The 18,943-nt window shown below is 37.4% G+C and overlaps 1 protein-coding gene across 10 annotated transcripts in view; it reads left to right on the top strand.

Annotated features, from left to right (window-relative positions):
- Fam135a (family with sequence similarity 135 member A) overlaps nt 1-18,506 on the top strand; it is a 78,530-nt gene extending 60,024 nt beyond the window's left edge. For all 10 annotated transcript variants that reach the window (XM_036167103.1, XM_036167108.1, XM_036167105.1 and 7 more), the window contains 7 exons: nt 1,232-1,392; nt 3,340-3,431; nt 3,869-3,966; nt 6,104-6,255; nt 9,687-9,797; nt 14,822-14,935; nt 17,684-18,506. In XM_036167103.1, coding sequence (XP_036022996.1) covers nt 1,232-1,392; nt 3,340-3,431; nt 3,869-3,966; nt 6,104-6,255; nt 9,687-9,797; nt 14,822-14,935; nt 17,684-17,889 — 934 coding nt within the window. In that variant the 3' untranslated portion in view covers nt 17,890-18,506. The remainder of the gene's footprint in view (nt 1-1,231; nt 1,393-3,339; nt 3,432-3,868; nt 3,967-6,103; nt 6,256-9,686; nt 9,798-14,821; nt 14,936-17,683) is intronic.
- The last annotated feature ends 437 nt before the right edge of the window (nt 18,507-18,943 follow it).

Here is an 18,943-nt window from a genome sequence, read left to right as displayed (position 1 = left end):
ACTGGTCTGTTGTGTAGGTTAGACTTTTTCTTTCAGCAGTTTATCTTAGAAGTATGCAATAGCTAAGGGTAGAACCCTGTATTCATTAGGACATCATTTCTCCCTATAACTTCGGGAAAGAGCAGGGCTTTATGAGTACATAAGGGAAATGAGGGTAATATTAAGTAAATGAATGACACATTTATAGAAACCCCTAAACCTACCAAACCCTAATCGCCTTGCTGGAGTCAGCTGTTTGCAGTAGCAGATTGATCTGTGTGCACTGATTCTTAAAATCCTCTTCAACCTAGACCAAATCATGGTCTGTGAGGTGAGAAGTCTGAGTATTGTGTACAGTAGATTTCTAAAGTTCACAGTTTACTCTGGTTTATATATAGTTTATCTATAAAACCTAAAGCTAGAATGTGGTAACAGTTACTGATTTGAAAACTTATATACTAGCCTATAATGGTAGTCTATGCCTTTAATCACAACACTCAGGAGTCAGAGGCAGGCAGAACTTTGTGAGTTCAAGGCCAGCTTGCCCGACTAGGGAGTATTACAACCACACATAAACAAATCAACAAAAACTGCTACTACCTTTTAGGTTTTTCTGAGGCACCAGAAAGCAAAGTCTCGTGTGTCTTCACCCAGTGTATACTACACAGACCACTATTCACCATCTCCTTCATGTACAGCTTTCTAAGCCAAATGGGTGTCATGTTACATAGCAGTTTGGATGTTTACAGTCTTCAAGTTGGAGTTGTTAGCATGCCCAGTACTGTCTGCTGCCAGTTACAGTCATATGCCTCTCTTGGTGCTGCTCCTTTTGGTACTTTAGAGAAAATTCCAAGTAACCTACCCTGCTTGAATACCATGCTTACTGCTGTGCTTTCTATAAGAGCTTTTTTCAAATTGTAGAAGAGCAAAGAAGAAAGACTGTGATGACATGATAAATGCCAGATTGCCACTTTGCAGTGTTGGTTTTAGTTTTCTATGCATGCAATATTAAATTATACATAAAGTGTAATCACTTCTGACATATAAGCGGCCTGAGGCTTAAAGTGTTCCCTGTGTGTAATGAGAACATGTTCTAAGAGCAGCAGAGAGTTGTCCTTGGATAGAATCATCTAGATGACCAGGTGGTTCCATGGACTTTACAGATATTGTTCATCTTGTCTCAAGTCGCCATGTTCTCTCTTGCTTTCTACTATCTCTAGTAATGAACATTTTCTCCAACATTCCACTTCAGCTTCCTTCAGGCCAAAGAAGAACTGAAGCAGCTTAAGCTGCCTGGGTTCATGTACAGTGACGTTCCTCTGCTGGCACCCTCAGCACCTTACTTCAGCATGGAAGAGGAGGATGGCTCTGAGGACGGCGTGCATCTCATAGTCTGTGTCCATGGCTTAGATGGTATGTGGCAGCTCAGTAGCTTTTCCTAACAGAACATTGAGTTTGCTGTTGAACTTGAAAAATGTTGAGTTGCTAAAATTAGTTGTATATTACATTTTGAAACAGAAATATGCTTAACTTTACCAAATGTAATATTAGATTTTCTTTTTTTGTTCTTGGTTTTTAAGTAAATTTGCCATGGATCTGACACTCATATGTAAAGGTTCTAATTTTTAATTTTTCTGTATTCTCATTGATTATATCAACCATAACCTCAGGACTGACTCTTTTTACCTTGCTTCTTAATAAGACCTTGCAGACTAAAAAGGATGGATACCCTTACTAATTGAAGGCATTGCTAACTTCATGCTCTAGCTTCATGACAACAGCCACGGCTCCTCAGCAGATTTGTCTTTCTGGGTTGATTAGAAAAAGCCAACAGTTTCTAAATCGCATGATAGATTACTGTAATTCCACAATAACTGTTGTATGAGATATAAAAGAAATTAAACAAAGATATTCTTTAAAGGCCCTTCAAGAAGGAAAATGCCTTCAATACCAACCTTTTAGCCCTATCCTCAAATAATCTGATATCAAAGAATTATCTCCTACATAAGACTTATTAACAGTAGAATTTCCTGGCAGATTTTCTTCCTTCATTGAAATTTCCAAAATACAGATTGTCCTTCTGTTACATGCCTTGGTTCAGAACAATAAGGAAAAGATAGAATGAGGCCCATTCTTTAGGTACCCCAACTGTGGTACCAAATCTGGTGACAACAACATACCAGCACTTCCCTACACAGACTGTTTGGCATAGTGAATAAAACTCTAGCTAGTAGTAGTATCAATATACTAAATTACTATAACAAAATTTTAATTTCCAGAATACAAAAGTAAATATAAAGAAATTTCTTTAAAGTGTACTACATTAAGTACATTAATAAGAATAATTGATGAGCCGGACGGTGGTGGTGCATGCCTTTAATCCCAGCTCTCGGGAGGCAGAGCCAGGTGGATCTCTGTGAGTTCAAGGCCAGCCTGGTCTACAGAGCAAGATCCAGGAGAGGTACCAAAACTACACAGAGAAAACCTGTCTCAAAAAAGAAGAATTGATGAGATGAAATAGTTATTCCCAGTCAATAAGTATGCACCAAACATTAGCTAGTAAGTAGATCTACTCTATCCCATAAATGAGACTAATCAGATATATTTCTAAGCCATATAAAACTTAGACTTAATAGTGAACCTAAGAGGTGTTCATCTTAATTAGGAATAAAAAAATACAATATCTCAATTATATAATATCTAAATGATAAATATTAAAAGGGTAAAGTAAGGGGTTGGGGATTTAGCTCAGTGGTAGAGCGCTTGAGGCCCTGGGTTCAGTCCTCAGCTCTGGCAAAAAAAAAAAAAAAGAAAAAAGAAAAGAAAAGAAAAGGATAAAATAAAACTGAACACCTGATAATAGTGTGTATATATTGCTAGTAAACCAAAGGAATCAGAAAATACACTAGTTTTTAAGATATTGTATATTTTATATCTATTTGTTGTTTTATATCTGTCTTATAAATATGCTTACAGTGTATTGTTAGTTAACAGTTATTAAACTATTGTAACCACCAGACAAAAGTCACCAGACTCAATCTAAATCTAAACTACATTCAAGATTTGTTAGGTGGTCCCCTCAGGCAGTGACAGAGAGCAAGTCAGTCATTGATGGCTGCTGTGTCCACTTGGTCTCTGCAGTAGTGTGCTATCAGGTAGATAAGTGAACCAAAACTTGTGAAGAAAGAAACCTCAGTGAACTTGCCAAGTCATTGGCTGGGAACTCATTTACAAAGCTTACTATCAGCAAATGGATTAAGACATGAGCTTCCTGTCTCCAAAAACTGTAAAAGTGCATGATAGTGTACGTGGCACCTTTTTCTTCAGCTCAGTTTTTAAACATCATTTTTCATTTTCTAGGAAACAGTGCAGATCTCAGACTAGTGAAAACATACATTGAACTTGGACTGCCTGGGGGAAGAGTTGATTTTCTCATGTCCGAGAGAAACCAGGTAAATAAGACAATGTTTTCAGTGGTAGCAAATGCTCTTGTGCCAGTTCCTACGTTGGCTTGTTGTGACTTTTGTAAAGTTTACCACCAGGTTATATGCTGAGGACGTACAAATGACAGATTTGACTTAGGAGTTCTCTTTTGCATATAAGACATTCAGATTTCACATTTCTGTACAAAAATTATATTAACTAAGCCATTATATACTGCTGTCCTAAAACATAACTAAATGAAGGAAGTGCTATTACAGATACTGAGACTTCTTTCCCTAGGATCTTTTTTATACATTTTAATACAGTGAATCCTATAGTCACTAACTTGCCTAAAAAATGAACTTAACTATATTGATTACACCTAAGTAAAGAATAATATGATTTTATTCGGGTTTTCATGTTATGGTACGCATTTTCGTATATAATCTGTTTTCCTTTTGTTTAGAATGATACTTTTGCTGATTTTGACTCTATGACTGATCGCCTTTTGGATGAGATCATACAGTATATTCAGATATATAGTTTAACAGTCTCAAAAATAAGGTAACATGTTATTACAGTCTATTTTTATATTTCTTTGACTTACTAGAATTAACCTGTCTGTGGTACTGTTAACCTAATCTGAGGTATAGGAACTGGGGCTGGAGAGACAACTCAGCTGATAACAGTGCCTTCAACCAAGTGGGACACCGTGTGTTCACTCTGTAGGACCCACACGATTGAGGGCGAGAACTGACATCCACGTGTCGTCTCTGACGTCCACATGCACACTGTGCAAACACATATACACACATACATATCCACACAAAGGAGTTCATTTTCACATAATGAAATCTAGGGAGCTATAACTCTAAAGAAAGGGAGGAGGGAATATTTTAGAGCTAGGGAGATTGGCTCCAGGTCAAGTGCTTGCTATGCAAGAATGAGGATCTAAGGCCAGATTCCCAACACCATATAAAAGCCAGGGGTGTTACACAATCTAGTGCTGGGGGACCAGAGATAAGTGTGTAGATGCTGGAACTTGCTGGTCAGTCTGTCTAGCCAGTTTGTGAGCTCTTGGTTCATTGAGAAATCCTGTCTCAAGAAGTAAAGTAGAGGACAATAAAAGAAGATAGTGATGTCAGTCTCTGACCTTTACACATATATGCACACATATTACCTCTGTGTGCATGCATACAAACACTTATACATGCGTATAAGATTGTATTGTCTTATTGTGTAAAGTGTTCAGAATAAGCTTTAGAAACAGAAACTAGATTAATTATATTATTAAAGGCAGATATTATACCTGTGCCTTTCTGAAACAGTCCAGTTTCATATATAATAACTAGAAGAGTCAAAAGTTTCCAAAAGATTGAAATAAGTGTTTGAAAAGATGCAAATGCTAATTACCCTGATTTGATGATAATACATATGTATTGAACCACCACATTTCAACCCACAGCTACATATAAATATAAAATGTCAGTTAACACGTATAAATTATTTTTCTTAAATTTTTTGGTCTGTATATGTGCATGCAGATGTACATGCATGTGTAATCACACACACAGGAGAGCAGAGGAGAACTGCAGGTGTCCCTCCTCCTCAGGCTCTGTCTACCCTGTTTTTGAGATGGGCTCTCGTGACCTTACCAAGTAGACCAGACTGGTTAGCTGGCAAACACCCAGAAATCCACCTGTTTACCTGTCCAGCACTGAGATTACAAGCATGTACCCACATGCCCACCTTTTTTTTTTTTAAAAAATGTATATGTGTGTGTCTTCCAATGTGGTAGGAAGACAATTAGCTGGAATCACTTCTCCCCTTCTATCATTTGGGGTCTAGGGATTAAACTCAGATCAACTAACTTGCCTTTAAAAGTTAATTGCCCGGTGGGTCCCAGCTTTAAAAAAAAAAAAAAAACAAACAAACCTGTGGGCTTTGATAATTTAACTCAAGTCCTCATGAGTCCTAGGCAAGTACTTTATCACCTGCACTATTCCCCCACCCCCTTACTTTTAGACTCTCAACAGCATAAGACCAGCAAATAGATAATTTCTCAAATGTTGTCTTATCTTTTATTTGTACAAGTTCATTGTTATATTTGAGCTTTAACAAGTAAATAATTTGGATGTGTACTTCAGGAAGCAAAATTATGACCTAGTCATTATTTGACTTTATATCATGTATACACATGTTTTTTCTTCATGAATATATGTGAGTCATGTATATGCCTATGTCCATGGAGGCTGGAAGAGGTTACCAGATCCCTAAGAACTGGAGTTAAAGTCAGTTGTGAGCAGCTGTGAAGTTGCTGGGATCTGAACCAGGTCCTCTGTAAGAGCAGCAATTACTCTTAACTGCTCAGCCATATATCATCTATTCAGCCGATACAAATATTTTTAAATATATTTATTTCTATACAATTACTAATTACGATAGGTGTTATTAAAAGTTGTTTTTAAAGCTATTTAAATAACAATCATTGAGATCCATATTCTTCCTTTTTTTCTTTATAAGTTAGTATTTCAGGTATTAAATTATCATTTAAAAAGCAGAACATTTCAAATTCTTAGTATTTCAGAATAATCTCTGGTGTGTCAGGTTTGGAGGGTTTTGTGAGTTTTTTGTTGTTGTTGGTTTGTTTCTTTTAAAACATATTGTGGGAGAAATAAATGTTTCTGTTTCTTTCTTGCAGCTTTATTGGACATTCATTGGGCAATTTAATAATTCGTTCAGTGCTCACAAGGCCAAGGTTTAAATATTACCTCAGCAAACTTCATACTTTTCTCTCTCTCTCTGGACCTCACCTTGGCACACTCTACAACAGCAGTGCTCTTGTCAATACAGGTAAACAGGTTTTTTCTGCATCAAAAAATAGGACCTGGGTAGATACTTTAAATACAGTTTTAGAATTTTCTGGTTTTTATTTTTGAGCCAATTTTCCCCACCCTTGAAGTCTCATAAAGTAGAAGATACAGCTAGTCTATTTCGTGGTGTATATGAAATAAGTTATAAAAAATCATTTCAACAGTTGCTTACAGCTCTTCCCTGCTAGCTAGCCTGGCCACTTTTCTGAGTTCTAATTCAAGAAGCATAACTTGGGGACTGGAGAAACGGTTCAACATTTAAAAAGGGTACTCTGCCCTTGCACATACCTACATGCAGGCAAACATTCATGCTCATAAAATTAAATTTTTAAAAAATTTCAAGAAGCATAACTTCACCTCTTTCCCATTCTTGATCTTTGTATTCCAGTCAGAAACCCAAATGTTTCGCCTGGTGTTCCTGCCTCCCCCATTGTCCACGCTGACTCTGTACGGCTGCATGCAGCCCTCCATTGCTGAGTGTGCCTGCTGTCTTGGGCTCCGTCTTTTCCTATTGCTGCAATAAAATATCCTGACAAAAGCAGCTTAAGGGAGAAGGGATCCACTTGGCTCAGGTTCCAGGTTACAGTCCAGTACTGGCAGTCCATCAGGGCAGCAGGAACTGGAAACCAGTGGGCAGGTGCTGTCCACAGTCAGTTCGCACAGCATGCCTCTGCTCATCTCCCTCCCTTTCGCTCAGTCCCAGGCCTGGCTCATCAGATGGCACTGCCCACATTCAGGGTGGGTCTTTCCACCTCAGCTGACCCACTTAGTCCAAGGAGAGGGCTCAGCAGGGACCTCCATGGTGGAAGGAGAAGGCTTACTCCTTCAGGCTATGTTTTGACACCCCCCCCCCCAAACCCTCCACCCCCACACTACAGCATGGCATGCACAGACATACAAACAAGCAAGCAAGTAAACAAATGCAATAAAGAATTAAATAGACAGCACCCCGGTTCAGCCTATTCTAGACAGTCCCTCGTTTATATTCTTTTCCCTGCAGTTCTATATCATGTCAAGTTGTCATCAAAACTGTCACAGATCCTAACTCAAAAGACATGACTTTCTCCCTTCTCTTTCCAGAAGTTGCTGTGATTTATAGCTTACCTACCCTGTTATTTTTTTTTTCTCAGATTCTAATAAAACGGTCTTCAAGCTTCAAACAAAAAAAATTATTTCAGAAAATAGTTGAGGTCATGTTTGTCAGAGGCCCCGGAAGTTTCCTTCATTAAACTCTGTTTTCTTTACATTTTTATCATATAAATAGCTCTTCTAGTCATTCTTTTAGTTGAAAAGATAAATATGTTTAATATAAAGTTATTAAATAACTTTCTGTAGACTGTTAACTCTTTGTTTTTGGTTTGGTAATGATTAAGAGAAAATTATTTGTAAGAAATTACAAAAGAAAGCTATTTGTAAGAAATTTTCTATAGATGTTAAAATGAATGATAAAGACACTAATTTTTAATTCTTTGTTTTCTTTGAAACATGGTGCCATTGTGTATCTAGCCTAGAACTTGCTATGTAGACTAGGCTGGCCTTGACTGCCTGTGTGTTCTTAGTATTAGAATTAAAGGCTATGTGCCACAGTGCCCAACCTATATAAACGTTTTATTGAGATATGACAGGACCTTCGTTTTCCTACTGGTTGGTTGTATTCTTCCCTTATTTATTTTTGTTTGTTTTGTTTTTTTATAGTGATAGTTTAGTTAGATTCCCCACTGCAAAAATAAATTTAAAACTTAAAAAAAAATCTAATCTCTACCTCCTTTTATTGATTAATTATTCCAGTTTCTTTTATGTCCCATTTCCAACCAGTGATTTCAAAGCACAGTCAATTCTTTATTTATAGTTTCAGAAACAAAAAGAGGTAGGCTGCAGATGGCTCAGTGGTTAAGACCCATAGGTCGTTCCCAGCACCTGTGTCTGGCAGCTCACTACCACCTGTAACTTCGCTCCTGGGGATCTAATGTCCTTTCCTGAACTCCATGGGCTCTTGTACTGACATGTATACACATACTTGTGTGTATACACACATACACACAGACTGACAGACACACACACACACACACACACACACACACACACACACACACACACGTTTTAAATAAATAAATACTTTTGAAGCCAAGCAAGGTATTATGTGCCTATGATCCCAGCATTTAAGAAGCTGAAGCAGAGCTGGGCAGTGGTGGTGCACACCTTTAATCCCAGCACTCGGGAGGCAGAGGCAAGGTGGATCTCCGTGAGTTTGGGGCCAACCTGGTCTACAGAGTGAGTTCCAGGACAGCCAGGGATACACACAGAAGCTCTGTCTCAAAAAACTAAAAAAAATAAAATAAAGGAAGCTGAAGCAGGACGATGATGAATTTGAGAGTTTGAGGATAGTCTGGCCTTCATAGTAAGACCCTGTAATGGAAAGAGAAAAGGAGATAAAGAAATTCTTAAATAACATGAGAGACAACTCCACATGAATAGGATATGATATGTTAGATTTCTTTCTTCTCTGTACTTTCTCTCAGCTTCCTATGTCTGTAAGATTTAATCAAAGAATGTTTTTCCTTCATTTTTTTCACTATTTTTTTGTATAAAACAGGAAACAAAGAATTTGAAAGTGAATAGCACAATCTTAAAATGATTGTGATTTTATTTAATTTGCATTGTGGTGAAGATTTATTAAATATGGGTTATTGGGACATAAGGGATATCTTACCAGTTAAAGAGCAAGCGCTTCTCCTAGGTTCTGTTCCCAGCACCAGCATGGTGGTTCACAATGGTCTGACTCCCAGTGTCAGGGTCTAACGCCCCTTCTGGCTTATGTACCAAGCACACATGTAATGCACATACATATATGTAGTCAAATACTCGTACTCATTAAATAAAGATAAATCTTTCAAAATATGTAAAAAAGTCTCATTTGTAATAGAAAGTACAATTAAATATGGGATTTAAATAAAATTGAATTGTTATTCAAAATATTGACAGTTGTTCATTCCAAGTGCTGTTTAAATTAGTCTCCCGTACCTTCCCTATAATGACCGACAGGCTGAAAACTCAGTTCATAGGCCTTGGATCTGCTGTGGGTGAGGGTTTGCTCCCTCTGCTTTATTATCATTTTAAGTAGATATCTAATGATACAGTGTCCCCAAGTTTGTTCTTTGTATAGTATGCTGTATTTTGTTACTGACAGAATTTAAATACCACGCCTCTGTGAACCACCATTAAACTGTGGTTAAACTTACTTGTAAATATGTTTATCAGAGAGTGAAAGTATTTTGCAAGTAAATTTTTGTTAGCCAACAAAAGGTTAATGTATGAAGTGTTGTTTTTAAATGAATATAGATGAGCATTAATAATGTTAGCCTGTATTACTATCTTTCTATATATGCTAATGTATCATATTCAACTTTCTAGGTCTCTGGTTCATGCAGAAATGGAAAAAATCAGGCTCTCTTTTACAACTGACATGCCGAGATCATTCAGACCCTCGCCAAACATTTTTATATAAACTTAGTAATAAAGCGGGTAAGTATGTAGCAACAGTTTAGAAGACAGGCTTGTAAACTAACAGATTATCAGGTCTTTCTGTTGATGAAAATATATCATTCAGCTATAACTTTGGAAAGAAATAGCAGAATCGAATGCTAAGCTGTTAGTTTTTAGTTTCTTAACAGGAGCTATAGATGATCACCTGTCTCCTCTGGTAGTGTTCAGAGTACCTTAAAGTACGATGAACACTGGTCAGTGGAGGTGAAGGCTCTAGGAAGGCGCCAGCTCGACTTCTCTGGGTTTGATGACATATGTGAGTGTTGTCTGCAACAGTAGGGCCTTACCATTGGATTATGGAGGGCATCCAGTACCCTTGGCAATAGTCTATGATGTGTAGGGCTTCCATGGGTCTCCTTTGGTCTCGGCACTGGAGGTTTTACCTGGTAGCAAAAGATTTCTCCTCAGGTGTTCTTTGGTCACTCTATTAGGGTTCTTTTTTATATATGTATATATTTTACAAAGCTTCTATATAGGGTTTTTTAATGGTCAGTTATTCTTCCCCATATTCCATTCTTTGCTCTTCTCTTCCAATCCCTTCCTATTTAATTCTCCATTCTAGTTTCTCCTTTATCCCTCCATGACAATATATTTATTCTATTTCTCCTTCTTTCAAGATCTTCCTTACTAAGCACCTAACCTCTATGTGTTTATGTAGATTGCAGCACACATTGAAAGCTTAAACACTAGCATTCACACATAAGAGAAACATACAATGTTTGTCTTTGGGGGACTCGGTTACTTCACTTAGGAGTTTTTTTTAATAGCTCCATCCATTTACCTGCTAATTTTTCTTAAGAACTGAATACTACTCCTTCGTGTAAATGGACCACATTTTATTTATCCATTCATCTGTTGATGGACATTTAGACTGTTTAAATTTCTGGCTGTTATGAATAGAGCAGCAATGAACATGGTTAAGCACATGTCTGTGAAGTGGGATAAAGCACCCTTTGGGTGTATTCCCAGGAGTGGTGTAGCTAGATCTTGATGGAGATCTGTTCCTAGCTTCCAGAGGAACTGCTGCACAAGTTTGCAGTCCCGACAGCAATGGATGAGTGTTCTGCTTTGTCCACATCCCCCAAGCCTGTGCTGTCATGTATTTGATTGATCTTGGCCATTCTAACTGGGGTAAGATGAAATCTCAAAGTAGTTTTGACTTGACATTTCCCTGTTGACTAAGGATGCTGAACATTTCTTTAAGTGTTTTTCTCAGCATTTGTGTTTCATCTTTTGAGAACTCTATATTTAATTTTGAACCCCATTTTTAATTGGGTTACTTGTCTTCTGGATGGTCACTTTTAGTTCTTTATACATTTTAGATATTAGCCCTCTACGGATGCGTATTGGTAAAATTCTTTTCCCATTCCATAGCTTGTTGCTTTGTCCAAATGATGGTGTTCTTTGCGACATAGCAGATTTTCAGTTTCATGAGCTCCCATTTATTAACTGTTGGTCTTAGTGCCTGTGCTGCCAGTGTTCTGTTCAAAATGTCCTCCCCTGTGCCAGTGAATTCAAGCCTATTCCCCACTTCCTATTCCAGTAGATTCTGGGTATCTGCTCTTATGCTGAGGCCCTCTTGATCCTTTCAGAGTTGAGTTTTGTGCAGGTGAAAATTAGGGATCTGTTTGGTTTCTTCTAGATGCAGCTGTTCAGTTTGGTCAGAACCGTTTGATAAAGACACTGGGCTCCCAGTGTTTATTTCTGATCTCACAAATCAAGCTTCCATAGGTGTGTGGACTTACTTCTGGGTCCTCAGTTTAATCCCGTTGATCAATGTGTCTATTTTTATGCTAATACCATGTTTGTTATTATTATTACTACTGCTACTACTATAGCTCTGTACTACAACTTAAAGTCAGCAATCATGGTACCTCCAGCAATTCTTTTACTTTTTTCAGGATTGTTTTAGCTATCTTAGGTTTTTTGTGTTTCTATATGAAGTTGAAATTTTTCTTTTCAATTCTCTAAAGAATTGTGTTAGAACTTTGATGGGGATTGCATTGGATCTGTAGATTGCTTTGGTAGATGGCTGGCCATCTTTACTATTATAAATCCTGTTGATTCATGAACTTGAGGGAGCTTTCTTACTTTTGGTGTCTTCAGTGTCTTAAAGTTTTTATTATAAAATTTTTTGATTTATTTAGTTAATAATCCCAAGAATTTATTTTTTATGCTATTATGGAAGGTACTGTTTCCTCGATTTCTTACTCAGTCTGTCCTTTGTATATTGGAAGGCTACTGGTATGTTTGTGTGTTTGTTTTGTGTGTGTGTGTTAATTTTATATTCTGCTACTTTGATGAAAGTGTTTGTCAACTATAGAAATTTCTGGTGGTGTTTTTAGAGGCTTATATATATATATATATAATCATGTCATCTGCAGAGAAAGATACTTTGACTTCTTCCTTTCCTGTTTGTAATTCCTAATGTAATAGCCATTGAGACAAGCACAAAAGTGAACGTTGCTGACTGAGCCTGCAGAAGCTGTGTAATGCGCAGCTCTGAGAATTACGTCCCTGTGGATTACACATAAAAGTACTTGTACCTTGTTTTGTGAGCCTGTGTGGAAAACTTTTAGATAAGTTAACAAAGTAAATTGTTCTGATGGTACATGACAGTGTCTTTGTAGCTTGGAATAACTTCTCAGTAATGTTATCTTTATATTCCAATGAATGGTCTCTACAAGTACTTGCACACATGAGTGAGACATTTAAGATAATAATTTTTATATTTTTGTTTGCCTCTTTTTAAAAAGAATTGGAAAGTGAATATGCTCATTTATAATTGTAGAAAAACACCTAACCTTTTTTTCCAGAAATAAAAGTACATGATATATTTTCTGGCTTTAAGATGGTATGTGTTACCTTACCTATGTATTAATAAAAATACAATGTTTCCATTTATTCTATTGGAGTTAACAAGTTTAGTACTCATTTAGTTTATAGACAATGTGCCTCCAAAATATTAATTGGCGAAGCCTTCTCATTGTCAAAGTCAAGTCAAACTTAATTTTGAAAGAAAATTTAACATTGTACTGGAATCTCCAGAGACCTATACCCTAGAGTTGTCTACAATATCTAAGATCTAAAACTGAGCAAGACGGTGGTGGAGCACACCTTTAATCCTCACACTTGAGAAGCAGAAGCAGGTGGATCTCTGTGAATTCAAGGCCAGCCTGCCCTACAGAGATAGTTCCTGGACTACCAGGGCTACATAGCAAAACCTTGTCTCAAACCAAAAAAAAAAAAAAAGAAAGAAAAAGAAAAAGAAAAAGAAAAAATCTAAAACTGATAAAATATCTTGCCCTTACAGAGTAGGCAAAGAACATGACAGGGCTGGAGAGAGAGATGCCTCACCAGGTAAGGGTACTTGTAGATCCTGGTTCAGTTCCTAGCACCACCGTGGCAGCTTACAAACATTTCTAAGTCCAGTTCCAGGGAATTGGATACTCCCTTATGACCTCTAGGGGCACCAGACATAAATGTGTTGTAGATATATACATGTGGCAGGATAGTTATACACAGCAAATAAAAACAAATTCTTTTTTTTTTTTTTTTTTTTTAAGTGAGAAAAGAACAGATTATCCTTAGAAAAGGTTGAGATCTGGAAATGAGTGTAATGCTCTCCATGCCCATGGAGAAACTGGGGTTTATCCAAGGAGTGACTGTAGTTGGTCTGCAGACCTGGGCATTGGTATATTTTCTCATCATATGATGCCAAAGGTGGAACAAATTTGATTCATCGTATGTGACAATGAAGAAGGGAATCATTTTTGTCTCAATATTTTTATGAAATATATGTGTGTGTGTGTGGTTGATTAACTCCTTTATAGATATTTGATTGTTTACATTATTGCTTGAGTATTCTGTTCTTTTTCAACTTGTCCTTCAAAACAGGTGATAGCATTTCAGGAGGAAAGGGGAAGAATGGCTGTGTTTTTGGTAAACATGACATCTGCCATTAAGTGTTGCTGGCCTTTATATAGTCCAGCCTCTTCAGAACCCTGGTCTTAGAGTTCGAAAAGAAAGAGTTGTCTCCAAAGAACTACATTCAGAGTCAACAGTCATCTTCACAATTAGCTTGTCCTAAGACTCCAACTCAGCATAGAATACCAACAATTTTACTGTGAAGTAGTCTAGAAGGAAGCACCATGTCTGTATACCCCAGTTGTAATATATTGCCATTATTTTACTTAATAAGCACATACATTTATATGCATTAATCAAGCCAAATAGCAAATTTGAATATTAATGATGTTAAGTATTACAGAGTTCAATTACAGAAGTAACGCATGGACTTAGCCTGAACTCACCTTCTCTATAAAGAAAAAGTGTATGGGAGTGACAAATTGTGAGTGGATTACAGTCTCCGTTATTATGGTCACTAAAAATCAAAGCAGCTGGCAGTGGTGCTCATCTTTAATCCCAGCATTTGGGAGGCAGAAGCAGGCAGATCTCTGAGTTCAGGGACAGCCAAGGCCAAAAAAACCTTGTCTAAAAAAGTTTTAAAGTAAGAAAACCAAAGCATATGTCCCTTTCACAAAGTCGATAAGCAGAATATATGAGTGATGATGGACAAGTGTTACAAGGAAAAACTTAAGAAAAGTCTTGAAGTGATTTTAAATGGAGCGGGCTGTTTTTTGTGGACAAATGTTATTTTGTTTCTTTGGATTATCCATGACTATTACCTTCTGGAAGGTAATGCCAACATCTACCCAAAGAACGTAAATGCCCACATCTGATTTCTCAGTCTCCTCATGCCACCATGCCAGAGTCCTTTGGCTGTCATGAAGTGCAAACAGATACTTCTCCTATAACACAGCGGTTGCATACGCTGAAGCTGGCTTTTATACACTGTACCTAGAAATCTGAAGGATAGATTCATGGTGTATTTTAAAAGTCATGAAATTACTACTGCGGAGGAAATTTATTTTCTATTATGATACTAGTAAATTTAAAGCTGGTTAAGTTTTGCATTATAATTTGTTATTTTCCACCTTTAGGGCTGCATTATTTCAAGAACGTCGTGCTGGTAGGATCTCTGCAGGATCGCTATGTTCCTTATCACTCTGCCCGCATCGAAATGTGTAAAACAGCTTTAAAGGACAAGCAATCAGGTAATGAGGAAACAGATATTTCAGCGAATGGTGTCTGAGTGAACTATTTCCAAAATATGTCACGCAGTCCTGTCTTTCCCTTTCCTTCCTTTTCCTCCTGTTATCTAAGGCTGGTCTTCTCCCTCTCCTGCTGTGTGAGCTGTCTTTTGTGTGATGAATGCTTCTGCATTCCGCTCTCTGGAATGGACCCTGAGCTTTGGTTCCCTCTGCATTGCTGGGTTGTTAGGGTGGGGCCTGAGCCTCATGCTTGTCTGTGTATCACGTAGGTGAAGATGGCAGCAAGGACTGCCCCTTTGTAATGCCAGCGAGGACTGCCCCTTTGTAATGCCAGCAAGGACTGACCCTTTGTAATGCCAGCGAGGACTGCCCCTTTGTAATGCCAGCAAGGACTGCCCCTTTGTAATGCCAGCGAGGACTGCCCCTTTGTAATGCCAGCGAGGACTGCCCCTTTGTAATGCCAGCGAGGACTGCCCCTTTGTAATGCCAGCAAGGACTGCCCCTTTGTAATGCCAGCAAGGACTGCCCTTTAATGCCAGCAAGGACCCCTTTGTAATGCCAGCGAGGACTGCCCCTTTGTAATGCCAGCAAGGACTGCCCCTTTGTAATGCCAGCAAGGACTGCCCCTTTGTAATGCCAGCAAGGACTGCCCCTTTGTAATGCCAGCAAGGACTGCCCCTTTGTAATGCCAGCGAGGACTGCCCCTTTGTAATGCCAGCAAGGACTGCCCCTTTGTAATGCCAGCGAGCGCTCTTGGTTCCTTTGCCACTTGTTAATATTTAAGCCAAAGCTACTTGAAGCTGCTAGGCAACCTCAGTCTTGTTTGCTCAGGTAGTTACTAAAGCTCAAAGACATTTCGTGGTTTTTACAAAGTCACTGTTGACAAATACAGGCTTAAAGCAAGAATCTGGGTCTTCTACCTCCCAGGATTGTTTGGCCCCTTTTTTAAACACTTGGTCCTTTTCTTGTTGCACACTGTGCCAGCAAACAGCTCCTGAAGGTAGGGGCTTTCGTATTGGCGGAGTCTAGCAAAGGTACTCCATTTCACACTTACTGTGACATCAGAATAACTTGAGCCTACATAAGGGAAATGTACAAAAGATGTTCATATGGGTAGTCAAATGATATAAATGTCTTTTAACTGAGATTCTGTGCTAAAAGTCTTCCTTTTTAAACATACTTTGAGAAATAGCATGGACTCAGAAAGCCAGTTTGGCTCCCAGTGAACTCAGAGGACAGAAGGAAGTGAAAAGGTTTGGCTGTAGTTTTGGTTGTTGTTTGTGCTTTTTCTTTGGTTGTATTATTAGTCCCCTCAGGTGCCTGTCTCTCTGTCTTTATTCTTCTGTATACTGTTTCCTTCTTGTCAGTCCTCAGGACTGCATCCTACTGAAACACGAAGTCTACTGCTTCCCGGACACATAAGCTACCTGTCCATTAACGATAAGGAGTACATAAGCATTATAAGCAATACTTTGCACCTTATACTAGTATACTTATATATGTACAAACATGTTATATCTAATCTTTGTCTTTTTTGCTTAACATGACCTTCTAAATCCATTGTAAGAATTAACTAAACAAGGAAGGGAGAATGGGAATAATGCTTTGTATCAAAGCAAATTCGGGGTTTGTCTGTTTTGCATACAAAGAAGTGGATTTTGTTGTGACATTTTCTTACATATACATTATGCTTTGTTCTTATCTATCTCCCATACACCCTCTCCACCCTTTATGGTCCCCTTCCTCTCCTCCAAACAGGACCCTCTTCTCTTTCTGTGAAGGACATTCTCCATTACTCTCATTCTCTCCCTTTCCTTCTGACCCCTTCTCACCTCTCATAGTCCCATTTCTGAAAAGGAGAGTAAGGAAATGTGGTGCATAGTCAACTATAAAAAAGAATGACAGGGCTGGGGATTTAGCTCAGTGGTAGAGCACTTGCCTAGCAAGCACAAGGCCCTGGGTTTGATCCTCAGCTCCAGGGGGGAAAAAAAAAAAGACTGACATCCATGTAAGTGAAATAAGTTGGGTTCAAAAAGAAAAGCACCATGTTTTCCTCTCATTTGAGGGGTCAAACTTCCATTTAAATATAAGATAGAGAGCAAAAAAAGCGGAGGAATACAAATTTAAATTTAAATATATGGTGAAGAGCATGGAAAAGAAAAAAAAAAAAAAAACGCTAAATAACCACTCAGACCACAAAAGCACTCTTCAAGCCAGCTTATATTGTTCTGACAAGAGGAAGTTGCTGTTCTTTGTCAAAATATTGTAGAAATGGGGTTGGGGATTTAGCTCAGTGGTAGAGCGCTTGCCTAGCAAGCGTAAGGCCCTGGGTTCAGTCCTCAGCTCTGAAAAAAAAAATATTGTAGAAATATTATCTGCCATAAAATTATTTTTAAAGTATTTGCTACAGTATAACATATTTTATTTTACCTTATCAAAATATTTTACCAGCTTATTTTCTTTGCTTAGCAAGTTATAAGTGACCACATTTAAAGAAAACTGCATTATATGCATTGTTCTGAGTTAAAAATTGACAAAAATAGTACATAATAAATTTGAACTGGCCAGGTAAGGTATTATGATTACTAATATTTCCTATAAAACAATCTCAAAATAATAGCCGAAGAAAAGAAAATCTAATGACATTTTTTTTTTGCCGTATGTGGAAATAATATAAATTTTATAAACTAGAGGAAAGTTGACAGGCTTTTTCAGTTATGCAAATAATTTTCCTTTTTGTCTGCTTTATAGGACAGATCTATTCAGAAATGATCCACAACTTGCTTCGCCCAGTTCTGCAAAGCAAAGGCTGTAATTTGGTTCGATACAATGTCATTAATGCTTTGCCCAACACGGCTGATTCACTCATCGGAAGGGCTGCACACATAGCTGTTCTGGATTCGGAAATATTTTTAGAGAAGTTTTTCCTGGTTGCTGCCCTCAAATATTTCCAGTAGGGCAGAGGCATCATTAGAGACTTACCAATTACCTCATTCAGCAGCAATTGAAATAATGTATTATAGTGTGTAGATGTTAAGTTCCAAGACATATTTATACCTTTTTATATGGAAGATAATTTATATCATCCATGTATAGAGCCTTTTAAACATCAACTTTACTTTCTAGGTAATGTGGCTGTGCAATATTTTTTTAATTTATCTTTTTACTTTTCTATTTTTCATATATTTTGCTACCTAAGTATTTCAGTGAAACCTTGAGCCCATATATGTGTCTGATCATTTATTATTGGCTTCCACAATCCTTATTCAGACTATATCACATCAAAGGCCGTTATTGCTAGAATAGAATAGTACTTAAAATTTTCTAGTTTGGGGCTTTTAGTGGACAATAAATTTTCTTTTTAACACTTTATTCTGTTTTAACTGGAAGTAAAATAATGGCTGCTAAAATGTATTTTTGAAATCAACTTCTTGAATCCTAAAATACTAACTTTACATTTGCTCAAACCGGGTGGTTCATCCATGCCAATGTTTTAAAAGTTTTCTATAAAGTCATTATTGTTGCTATTTAACATGTGTCATGCTTATTAAAATATTTTTACTGGTGATTTCAACATTATTTCTCATACTGACTTTTATTACTGGAACTTTTCTTGTTCATTGGGAGCTTATAAAGATTTTTTAATGCCCTCTGCCTTGATTTGTGTGGAATTTTGTTAAATTTAGTAATGTTGCTTGAATTTTATCACAGCAGGTCTTTAACCCTTTTCATAGAGTTCCTTGTATGTAATAATTAAATGTTGAAATTTATGAAATACTTTTATGAATTTAGATAATTTTTACATATTATTAAAGTTTATCGCGCTACAGAGTCATGTAAATAGACTTAAAATTGAGAGATGACTAACTTTACATGTTTGGTGATACCGATGCAGATGTTTTTTGATATATGGAGATGTTGTGTCTTTTGACTTTACAAACGGTGCTGAACAGCATTCAATTCACTATTTTCCTCTCCTGTTTTACTTGTGAAAATAATGTTCTATGGGTG

This window comes from Onychomys torridus, chromosome 18 (assembly GCF_903995425.1).
Source record: "Onychomys torridus chromosome 18, mOncTor1.1, whole genome shotgun sequence".
NCBI classification, from domain to species: domain Eukaryota; kingdom Metazoa; phylum Chordata; class Mammalia; order Rodentia; family Cricetidae; genus Onychomys; species Onychomys torridus.
The sequence above is the reverse complement of the archived record's forward strand: the minus strand, read 5'-3'. Positions and strand labels throughout refer to the sequence as shown.